Consider the following 12,439-nt stretch of genomic DNA (forward strand, 5'->3'; position numbering starts at 1 on the left):
GAAGTGAAGAATTTGAGCAACAAGTTGGAGAGGTGTTACAACTCAAGAGTCACCTTTGAGCATATATTGAAGACTCAAAGAAACTATGGTGACAAATGTGGCCTTGGCTTCAAGAAGAAGATGACAAAGGGCAAAAGAAAGCAAGAGAGAGAAAAGCTCTCTCATTTCATGTGCTATCGGTGCCATGAAGTGGGTCATCTTGGTAATGGTTGCCCAAACAAAGAGAAGCTCAAGAAGATAAAAGAAGAAGAGAGGCTCAAGCATGTCAAGTGCTTCAAGTGCCACACTTGGGGTCATCTCACCTCAATGTGCCCAACTAAGCAATTGGTGAAGCAACAAGAAGAGCCTCAACCTAAGCCACAAGTTGAGCAAGAGAAGACACCCCAAGCTCAAGTCAAGATCAACCATGATGGTGATGACTTGATGAAAAAGAAGAAGAAAACAAGAAGGGGTGGAAGAGCAAGGCATCCAATGCAAATCCAAGATGCCAAGATGATGAGCAAGAATCAAGACAAGAAGAAAGCTTATGCTCACATCAAGTGTTTTGAGTGCAAGAATGATGGACACTTTGCCTCGAAGTGTCCTACCAAGCTTGAGAAGAAGGCTCAAGCAACTCTCAAGAGGCAAGGCAATAAGAAGCAACACATGAGCAAGGAAGAAAAGGCTCAATCAAAGAGAAGTTGCTACTTATGCCGGGAAAGGGGACACATGGCTCATTCATGTCCCCTAGGTAATAGTTCTAAGCCTAATTCAATTGATAACCATAATATGCTTAGAAAGGATGGTAATGGTACCTCTATGGTTGCTATTGCAAAACATCCCGCTACTCATACTAAGGCTATGCCTAAGTATGTTGCACCTAACTTGAGAGGACCCAAACTAGTTTGGGTACCATCAAAAAGTGGATGAATGTGTGTAGGTACCATCGGCATTGGAGGCTTGATTCAATTGATCTTATATTTTTCATCATATGATTGAGTCAAGTATTAAAGCTTAGTGCACATCCAAACCCAATGCCATGACAAGTTAGTGAAGTCTAAATGTGCTATAACATACAAGTGCAAATATTCAAGTTGTGGTGATTTATTGGATTATTTGATGACTTGCAAATACATGAGTTGAAGTTTGCAAATTGGATGATCATAAGCTAACCAAGGTATATCTTTGTTGATCATATTCATTTGGGTGCATATGAGTTGATTGAATTGGATATATATGCAATGTTGCTTGCTATAAGATGTTTGAATGGATTAAATGCTTAGTAATCAAGTTTGGATTGATTTGGGTTGGATAAATTCATAAGACAACATTTAGTAAGTGGATTGAATGGATATATGTCTTGTGAATGCATTCAATCAAGTTGATTTCAAGTTTGATTCAATTTGAACAAGTATAGCTCAATTGCTTGAAATTTGTCCTATATTGAAAACCTGAGCTAGCTGAGATCAAGTCTGAGTTTGGGTGATCAAATCTATTTGGAATGACTTGAAATTTGGGATGCATGCTGTACACTTATCATAGAAGATGCTCTAGAAAATTCATGAGAATTGGATAAGGGATACTTCGGTTTTGGAGTAGATCTTATCAGCTATAGTACAGCAGTTTTCAGCATTTAGCAGTGGTGGAAGAATTGAAATCTGGTAGCAATCTAGAAGTCAAATGAAGCTTAAATTTTTACAGCTGCTAGATGACTCAGTGAATCACATCTCCACCAAATTTCGTGGTATTTGGATCTGTACATTGTGAGATATGGATATTTCTTTAAAGGGTACAGAATCTGCCAGAAAAGTGACAATTATTGGATTGATCTAGAGTCACTTCAATTGAAAGGTCCTCAAGTTGGAAACATGATTATAAGTATTTGAGGCACCTAAGTTCGGTTTTGAATTGATCTAGAAGCATGACAAGTAATGAGTACAAGGGCATTTGATTGTGGAATGTACTTTCTGTACACATTTAGTACTCAAATTAAAAGATCAAGATCAAACTCAAGAAGAAGATAAAGTTTAAGTTCTAGTAACTATTGGAGATCATTTGGTAAAAAAATGGACTTAAACAAGTAGAAAGAAAAGGACTTAAAGAAGGATTCATGGTTACTCATCACATTAAGTCCATCACTTGAATCAATCAATTAAAGCAATTCAAGTGAGTATCAAGAATGGTTCTTTAGAGAGAGGTCACTTCTCCCTATGTGAGGGGCGTGCCGCCCGAGGAGTGGGTAAACCAAGTGTGGTGCTTGGAAGGCTAACATGGAAGTGGTGATCTAAAGGATATTTGAGATGCTTAGTTGAAGCAATCAAAAGGATTGATCAAGAAAGCAAGCAACAACCCAAAAGAGAGCTAGTCATGCTATTTCAAGTGATATTCTTAGTAGTTCTCTCATGCAAGCAATGATCAAGAAAAGATGAAGCAAGCCAACCACAACAAGATAGTGCACTTGATCATAAAGTGGTTCTAAATTCATATGGGTGAAGATTTGATCTATCAATTGGCATTCATGATTGGTCTTCACCAAGCTTATAGTTCGACTTCACATTGCTATTTGGAGCTAAATTGGAATCTTATTGACTATCCTCTACTCCAAGATAGCAAAGGTATCATTGTAATGTGCATGATCATTTCATCCTTTACTAGTATGCGGTTAGTGCATATAGTACATTCTTCATAGGATCATGCATGACAAATGAAAAGTTTTAAATTCATAACCTACCACTATTGCTTGAATGATTAATTGATCTAGTGGTATGTATATGAGTTTATTCATGAGCTAGTGAACCCAAGTGCTTGATCTATTTTGATTGTTAACAAGTGCAAGTACAACATTGGCAAGATAACCCTTAATGTGAGGTATGAAAAAGCTTGTCATTGGTTCAAACCGGACTTGGAAGCTTAGGCAAATCAACATAGTTCAAGTCTACAATTAGAAGCTCATGATGATTAGAGTACAAGAACAAGACAACAATGCAAGTGGATATCTAAACTCAAATGTTTCCTCAATTGGTATCCTACAATTGGTACTCATGATAGCAAATGTTCAAGAAAGTAAGCAAGTGGTTCCATACTAGAAGATCTTATTGGTAGAAGAATCCCATATGGTATCGGACAAGATATTTCAAATGATATCACATTTATACATATGGTATCTATCATACAAGAAGGTGGTTCCACAAGTGATCCTCAACTTTAAGTGATCATCAAGCAAAGAGAAGTTCCCTCACCAACAAGATTGACAAGTGAATGACCCATGCTATGACACAGGGGGAGTGCCCCACCAAATGGTATCAAGGTCAAAGATCATATGTGGTATCTTAAGAGCAATTCAAGTAATGTCATTCCAACACATGGTGATGTCCATCAAAAATGCAAGATTCAAGCCTCAACCATCTATCCCAATGCAATCCTTTGTCACAATGAGATTCACATTTTTACAAATGGTATCAAGTGATTTAATTGGTATCACATACCTTTTATGGAAATTGATGACAAAGGGGGAGAAGTTGGAACAAAGATATGATCATGGGATAAGTAAGTTGGACAACATGGACAACCAAAGATATGTTTCATGGGGGAGAGATCAAAGATGGACATGGACAAGGGAGCAACATTAAGATGGATCAAGAAGGATCAAAATGATGGATCAAGAAGGATCAAAATTCTTGGACAAGAGAAGCACACAAGTAGGGGGAGCAAGCTCATGAACATTGGTTGTTTGCATTTGATATGTGCATATTCATGTGCTTGCTTGCATTGCATAAGTTTCTAAATACAATACGCATGCTTGTGTGGTGTGTGCTAGTTATAGAACTTGATTGATGATATGATAACTAGCATGCATAGGTTGGTAGCTAGACGTATGTTCTTCAAGTAAAGACTAGACCCTTGCTTTTAATGTTGATCTCACGGGGTTTCTAGTGTTTTTGTTGTCTAGCTACACATGGTGCTAAGGATGGTGTACATTGAATGCTTCAAATGATATCGAATTTGGTATCAAACTACAAAGGTTTATTCTATACACCTTAGCACTTAGTAGGGTTTTATGGTGCTTATCCAAATCTTGACATAGAGCTTAAATGTTGGATAAGTAGCATAAAATCCAAAACAAGTTAAGCAATTTACACTTGTGTGAAGTGCTAGCTTGAAAAAGCTTTAATTTCCATATCTTTGTAGAGTTGTCATCAATTACCAAAAAGGGGGAGATTGAAAGGTCCTTGTTTGGTTTTGGTAATTGAGTGACAACTTAGGTGGACTAATAGTGTTTATGTGAGATACACAGGAGATTAGTCCACAGGTGATGATGTGATGATGGAGGAGCTCATTGCATATGAGACATGACATGGAGTCATGTGACCAAGGTGGAGAAGATCAAGATGAGGCTTGGCTCGATGGACCGGTTGCAAGAGTGAAGGGCAAGTCGGAGGCTTTGAAGCGAGGGACCGCGTGTGACGGTGAAGCTTGAGCAAGACTTGGCGCCGATGGACCGAGGCAACAGTGAAGAGCAAGTGAGGTCAAGATCGATGAACCAATACGGTCGCGTGATGATATGAAGTGGATCATATCATTTGGTGATTGGTTGGTGCATGTGTTGCATCAACATTGGAGGAGATGGAATGGAAAGCGCAAGGCAAAGGTATAACCTAGGGATTTTCCATTTCACCGGTCATAGGTGTGTAGAGAAGTTTATGACCGAATTTAGGATAGATGGCCGTACTATCAAGAGGGGCAAACTTGTTTGCATATCGGTCATCTAGTGCCACTTGAGCGATCTAACTTTGCATACGTGTTAGGATCGAGTGGCGTGGCAAGTTGAGAGGCTAACTCCTTTGGTGAAAATGTTTGTGAAAATACTAACACACTTGCACATGATGGTGTACACTTGGTGGTGTTGGCACATTTGCAAAGGAGAAGGTGTTGAAGTTGATTTTGTTCAACTTGGAGAAGAGAGAGAAGTCTTTCGGTGTTCTCCCGGACATTAGGATGGCTTTTAGATTGGAATACTGCTTTGATCCATTTTGATTTGGATTGAGTATTCATATTTATTGGATAGTACTCTAAGTAAGCTTTCCAAAATGTCCAAGATCATCAAATTTGGAGTTCGGAGCTAGAAGTTAGCAACCTAACAAGTTGAACTGCAGGCACAGGACGCACTGTTCCAGCGTCCGGTGGCACAGGACGCTGAGAGTCCGGTGCTGCTGCAAGTTTGCGTTGCTCTCTGCGTGTGAGTCCGGTGAGCACCGGACCGTCCGGTGTGAAGCAGCAGAGCGTCCGGTGCTACTGTTCCAGACGCGCGTGCGTGTGCTAGCCGTTGGCGGCAACGGTCAAGTTCAAACGGCTAGTGACACGTGGCTGTTTTTGGAGCACAGGACGCACTGTTCCAGCGTCCGGTGCTACCTACAGTGAGTCCGGTGCTCACGACTTTTGCCCAGTGAAGGGGCAACGGCTAGTTTAGCCCTTAGGGCTATAAATAGAAGTGGTGGCCGGCCTTGGCCGGTGCTGAGCACCCTTGGGACTTAGTGTCCATGCTTGGGGAGTGCTAGTAAAGCCTCTAACTCACATATACTTGATAGTGATCATCCGATTGTGTGAGTGAGCGATTCTAGTGCGTTGCATTGAGAGATTGCATCGAGTGGCACTAGGTGTTCGTGTTGCAAGCCGGTGGTGCTTGTTACTCTTGGAGGTTGCCACCTCCTAGACGGCTTGGTGGCTTGTGACTCCGTCGAAGCACGCAAGGAGATTGTGCGGTGCTCCGGAGAAGAGATTGTGAGGGGTACGGTGCTCACCCCGCGGGGATCGCGAAGAGCAACTCTAGTTGAGCGAGACGTGAAGAGCGACAAGTGGTCCGGCCGGGTCAAGTGCTAGAGCTTGTGGTAAGCACTCCACGTGGGAGAGTGTGACTTGTGGGTCACCACTAGCAAGAGGACCGGCGGCAACCTTGGAGCTTGTCTCAACGGGGACGTAGCTTGGTGGCAACCAAGTGAACCTCGGGAGAAAATCATCGTGTCAACATTGTTCTTCCCGTTGGTTTGCAAAGTCCCTAACACAAGCTTGTTCTTACATTCATATACTTGTGCTTGTGTAGTTGCTCTTGTAATTAGTTAGCTTGTGTAGCTTGCTAGTTACCTTCTTGCTTGTGTAGCTAGAAGTAGTTCCCTTGCGTGACTAATTTGGTTTGTGTAACCTTGTTAGTCACATTGCTTAGTTTGTGTAGCTAAGTAAGTTGCGCTCTCTAATTTGGCATTAGTTGCCTTGTTATTGAGCTTGCTAGTGAGCTTAGGAGCTTTGTGCTTTTGCTTACTAGTTTGTGTAGGAGCTCCCCCGGTTTGCAAAGTACTAGTTGCATAGGTTTGTGTGACCTTGCTCCTAGAATTGTTTAGGTGAGCTCTTGCTAAGGTAGCACCTTGCTTGCTTGTTTAGGATCTTTTCAAGGTGCTAGAGAACTTAGATAGAGGGGTGTAGTCTTGGCTAGACCGATAGTTTTAATTCCGCATTTGTTTCGGTTAGCCGACGCGTTAAGTTTTAGAAAGGACTATTCACCCCCTCTAGTCCGCCATCTCGACCCTTCAATAGGTACTCTATTGGAGACGAATTTGAAATCTCCTACAACTTATTTTGGATATAAATACCTATATAGGTTTTCTATTGTAGACAATCTTAAACTGTAATGTTAGCATATCACTTTCTTCCATGACAAGTAAAATCCACGAAGATGAATGCAACCAAAGCAACTCACATAGGAGCGCTTACATGATAAATCTAACGCACGTTGCGTCCGGTGAGGCCTTGTGTAGTGAGCAAAATTTTTTAGTTTTGGATGCTGTAGTATGTAGTATTTTCGTTTATGTTTAGTAATCATTGTTTAACCATAGACTAACTAGACGTAAAAGATTTGTCTCATAAATCACAGGTAGACTATGCAATAGTTATTTTTATCTATATTTAATGCTTAATGCATGTACCGCAAAAGTCGATGTGTAGGAGAATCTTGAAAATTTTTAGTAACTAAATCAGGCTTTAGTTGCGAAATTTTTTGGGTTCGATTACTGTAACACTTTCGTTTGTATTTAGTAATTATTGTCTAACCATATACTAACTAGACTCAAAAGATTGGTCTAAAAAATTGCAGATAAATTATGTAATTAGTTATTTTTTAATCTATATTTAATGTTTTATGCATGCGTTCAAAGGTTCGATGTGACAGAAAATCTTGAAATTTTCTAAAAATTAAACAAGGCCTGAATTTACGTGATTATGACTTAGGGCCGGTTTGGTCAAACTTTAGTCCCTATCGGATATTTGACATATGCATAAAGTATTAAATATAAATTATTTATAAAATAAAAATATAGCTAGAGACTAATTTGCTAGATGATTTTTTAAGCATAATTAGTCCATGTTAGAACTAATTGCTACAGTAACACATGTGCTAATGATAGATTACTTAGGTTTAATTAATTCGTCTCACGGAGTGCTGGCAGAATCTGTAATTTGTTTTTCTATTAATATTCGAATACCCTATAGATCACCTCATGGTGTCATATTAAACTTTAATGCCTATAACCAAATACCCATTAGATTTTTTGGTTTTTATCCACATTTAAGCCCTGTTTGATACAAAGTAATTTGGAGTTTTAGAAAAATGCCATGTTTTTTAAAGTATTTTGGTTTTAGAGTGCCATGAAATGGTTAGGTGAAATTTTATGGTTTTGCATACTATGGTATTGATGTGTACTCCCTCCGTCCCAAAATAAATGTCGTTTTCGCTTCCCGAGAAGTAACTTTAACTAAATATATAATAAAAAATATTAATATTTATAGTATATAATTAGTATCATTGGAAAGATATTTAAGTCTAGTTTTTTAACAAATTTATTTAGAGATATAAATATTGCATATATTTTCTACAAATCGAGTCAAACTTGTGGCACAAAAACCTAAAACGACACTTTTTTTTGGGACGGAGGGAGTAGTCTTTTTGGAGTTTTGAAAACTCCACTCTAAACTTTTTTTTCTAAACTACCGTTTTAGTCATCAGTTATTCTAAAACTATAGTTTTTTAATATTATGATTTTGTAATACTAGAACGTATAAACTGGGTCTTATTTTTGTCCATATGCTCGCACATCCTAATTTTTTATCCCACTTTTCTAATTGTATCCACAAATTAAACTTCTTCCATTACAAAATTATAATATATTTCCGTTTTTTAATAGATTGTTTTTACTATATACTTAGATATGACGTTCTAGAGAGGCAAAGTTTTTATAATTTAGATTAGAGTAAAATTAATTTTTTTTTTGTTCGTTTTCCATTTCTATCCCTACCTTAAAAAAAAAGAGCGAGCGCATATACCAAAAAAATTATATTAGAAAAAATATCTTTTTTTGTCCGTCTTCCTTTTTATCCCTACCCCAAAGATGATATGATAGTGGGAAAAAAGATACAGGTGCCGGGATCACTGGTTCAGGAGTCAGGACCCAAGTATCCGCATTATCGCCATTGATAAACCATATCCATCTCCATTTTCCTCCGCCATCACCGCGGCTGGCGGGATCACCGACCAAGCCACAAGCACAAGCAGCTAACCGATTCCGGATTTCCCAGTTGAGCTCATCGCTGCTCCGCTCGCCATTGCTGCCGTGTGGAGCGGCAATGGACCTCTGCTGCTCAGGCGTCCTAAGCGGCGCCGGCGCGTCGCGACCGGCGCCGTCGAGGACCTCAAGGCCCGGCAACACCGGGGCTCCGTCCACTGGGCTCCTGGTAGCCCCGCCGACGCGGCGGCGGCGAGGCGGCCACGCCGGCTGCCGCCAGTCGGCCCCGCCAGCGCCGGCCCGGGTTCACGAACGGCGGCGGGCCGCGGGCGCGGGCACGGGCACGGAGAGCGTCGTCCACATGCTCCGGTCGGCGCCCGGCCCCGCCGAGGCCCTGGAGCTCTTCACGGCGGCGGCGCGGCAGCCCACGGCGGTGCACACGACGGAGTCGTGCAACTACATGCTGGAGCTGATGCGCGCCCACGGCCGGGTCGGGGACATGGCGCAGGTGTTCGACCTAATGCAGAAGCAGATCGTCAAGGCCAACGTCGGCACCTTCGCCACCGTCTTCAGCGGCGTCGGCGTCCAGGGCGGGCTCCGCAGCGCGCCCGTGGCCCTGCCTGTGATGAGGGAGGCGGGGATGTCCCTCAACGGCTACACGTACAATGGCTTGATCTACTTCCTCGTCAAGTCCGGCTTCGACGCGGAGGCCATGGAGGTTTACAAGGCGATGGTGGAGGACGGCATCTCGCCGAGTGTGAGGACTTACTCCGTGCTGATGGTGTCGTTTGGGAAGAAGAGGGATGTCGACACGGTTCTCTGGTTGCTGAACGAGATGGAGGCCCGCGGCGTCAAGCCCAACGTGTATAGCTACACCATCTGCATCCGGGTTCTTGGGCAGGCCGCGAGGTTTGATGAGGCGTATCAGATTCTTGGGAAGATGGAGGATTCAGGGTGCAAACCAGATGTCGTCACGCATACTGTGGTTATACAGGTTCTCTGTGATGCTGGTCGGCTCAGTGACGCCAAGGATGTGTTTTGGAAGATGAAAGCGAGTGATCAGAAACCTGATCGTGTCACTTACATCACTCTCTTAGACAAGTGTGGTGACAGTGGTGACTCACAATCAGTTATGGAAATTTGGAATGCCATGGTAGCTGATGGGTATAACGACAATATTGTTTCTTACACCGCAGTTGTGGATGCATTATGCCAAGTTGGGAGACTTGATGAGGCTTTGGCTGTGTTTGATGAGATGAAGGAAAAGGGTATATCACCTGAGCAGTATTCATACAACTCCTTAATATCTGGGTTTCTGAAAGCTGATATGTTTGACCGTGCTCTGGAGCTCTTCAACCATATGAATGCTTGTGGTCCTAGTCCAAATGGCTACACACATGTCCTCTTCATTAATTACTATGGAAAATCTGGTCAATCTTTGAAAGCAATACAAAGATATGAGCACATGAAGAGCAAAGGGATCGTTCCCGATGTTGCTGCTGCTAATGCTGTTTTGTCTAGTCTTGCTAGATCTGGCAGACTTGGAATGGCAAAAAGGGTGTTTTATGAATTAAAAGATATGGGAGTTTCTCCAGACACTATCACCTACACAATGATGATCAAATGTTGCAGTAAGGCATCAAAGGCTGATGAAGCTATGAACTTTTTTTCTGACATGGTGGAAACTGGATGTGTTCCTGATGTTCTTGCATTGAATTCATTGATTGATACACTCTACAAGGGAGGCAAGGGAAATGAAGCATGGAAACTTTTCCATCAATTGAAAGAAATGAAAATTGAGCCCACTAATGGTACGTACAACACACTTTTGTCAGGATTAGGAAGAGAAGGCAAAGTTAAGGAGGTAATGCATCTGCTCGAAGAAATGACCCATAGCATTCATCCACCTAATTTAATTACATACAACACAGTTCTAGATTGTCTCAGCAAAAATGGGGAGGTGAACTGTGCAATAGGTATGCTTTACAGTATGACTGAGAAAGGTTGCACACCTGACCTCTCATCTTATAACACTGTCATGTATGGCCTTATTAAAGAGGAAAGATTTGAAGAGGCATTCAGGATGTTTTGTCAAATGAAAAAGATTCTTGCTCCAGATTACGCAACACTGTGTACTATCCTCCCGAGTTTTGTGAAAAATGGGTTGATGAAGGAAGCTCTGCATACTGTAAAAGAATACATTTTGAAGGCTGATTGTAACACAGACAAGTCTTCATTCCATTCATTGATGGAAGGGATACTGAACAAGGCTGGTGTGGAAAAGTCGATCGAGTTTGCTGAAAACATAGCATCTAGGGGAATTCTGCTGAATGATTTCTTTTTATGCCCATTGATTAGGCACCTCTGCAAGCACAAGAAAGCTCTTGAAGCACATCAACTCTTCAATAAGTTTAAAGGTCTTGGAGTTTCACTAAAAACTGGTTCATATAATTCTCTTATCCGTGGCCTTGTGGATGAAAACCTGATTGATATCGCTGAAGACTTGTTCACTGAAATGAAAAGACTAGGATGTGGCCCAGATGAGTTCACTTACAATTTGATTCTTGATGCCATGGGGAAATCGATGCGGATTGAGGAAATGTTAAGAGTCCAAGCGGAGATGCATCGTAAGGGATATGAATCAACTTATGTTACTTATAACACTATCATTTCAGGTCTCGTAAAATCGAAAAGATTGGAGCAGGCTATAGACTTGTACTACAATCTGATGAGCGAAGGCTTCTCCCCAACACCATGTACATATGGTCCTCTTCTGGATGGGTTGTTGAAAGCTGGAAAGATGGTGGATGCTGAAAATCTTTTTAATGAGATGCTAGAGTATGGATGCAAACCTAATTGCACCATCTATAATATTCTACTGAATGGACATCGAATAGCTGGCAACACAGAAAATGTTTGTCAGATTTTTGAAAAGATGGTTGAGCAGGGAATAAACCCAGATATAAAATCCTATACAGTTCTTATTGATACCCTCTGCACAGCTGGAAGATTAAATGATGGTTTGTCTTACTTTAGACAGCTACTAGAATTAGGACTTGAACCTGATCTTATCATCTATAATTTGCTCATTGATGGTCTTGGAAAATCTGAAAGAATAGAGGAAGCAGTCTGTCTCTTCAACGAGATGAAGAAGAAAGGAATTGTCCCAAACTTGTACACATACAATTCACTAATTCTCCACTTAGGGAAAGCAGGGAAAGCTTCTGAAGCTGCGCAAATGTATGAAGAACTACTGATAAAAGGATGGAAACCTAATGTTTTCACATATAATGCCCTTATCAGGGGTTACAGTGTCTCTGGCAGTACAGATAATGCATATGCTGCCTATGGTCAGATGATTGTTGGAGGGTGCCAGCCTAATTCTAGCACTTATATGCAACTTCCAAATCAATTGTGACTGAGAACTTAGTTACAGTATGTAGTTATTTCTGTAAAGTTGTGTCCATAGTGCGAAAATGATCAACTGTACATAGTAGCCAATATTTTTAACATACCTGAGGATCGATAGATCTTGTTCTACATTATTGTTCCATTCTTACTAGCAGAAGTTTTTGTAATATACAGATAATGTTACCATGTGCTCCATTTCACTGGCATGTTCAAAACAGTCACACCTACCGAATTCACCTGTCTGTCATGAAAAAGATCGACTTGCAGTACAGCTACAGGTTTTATAATAGTGGTTTCTGCTGCTATTAACGTGGCATGTTATATATTTTGTTTTGATAAGATTACTTGTGATTCAATTACTGAACTAGGCTGACAAAATTGCATTTGCTAGTTCTATTTGTTGACACACAGTACTCTGTTCTGACCAAACACTGCATACTACATAACTGTGTGATGGCTTTTTGAGATATTTTTCCCATTGTGCACCATGTTTTTTTTTATGG

General features: G+C 41.1%; 1 protein-coding gene across 1 annotated transcript; it reads left to right on the forward strand.

The window, feature by feature from the left end:
* Nucleotides 8,430-12,257, forward strand: LOC8066277 (pentatricopeptide repeat-containing protein At4g31850, chloroplastic). The gene has a single exon (XM_021451496.1). It carries the CDS (start codon nucleotides 8,647-8,649, stop codon nucleotides 11,941-11,943), a length of 3,297 nt encoding a protein of 1,098 aa, XP_021307171.1. The 5' UTR covers nucleotides 8,430-8,646; the 3' UTR covers nucleotides 11,944-12,257.

This window comes from Sorghum bicolor, chromosome 1 (assembly GCF_000003195.3).
Source record: "Sorghum bicolor cultivar BTx623 chromosome 1, Sorghum_bicolor_NCBIv3, whole genome shotgun sequence".
NCBI lineage: Eukaryota > Viridiplantae > Streptophyta > Magnoliopsida > Poales > Poaceae > Sorghum > Sorghum bicolor.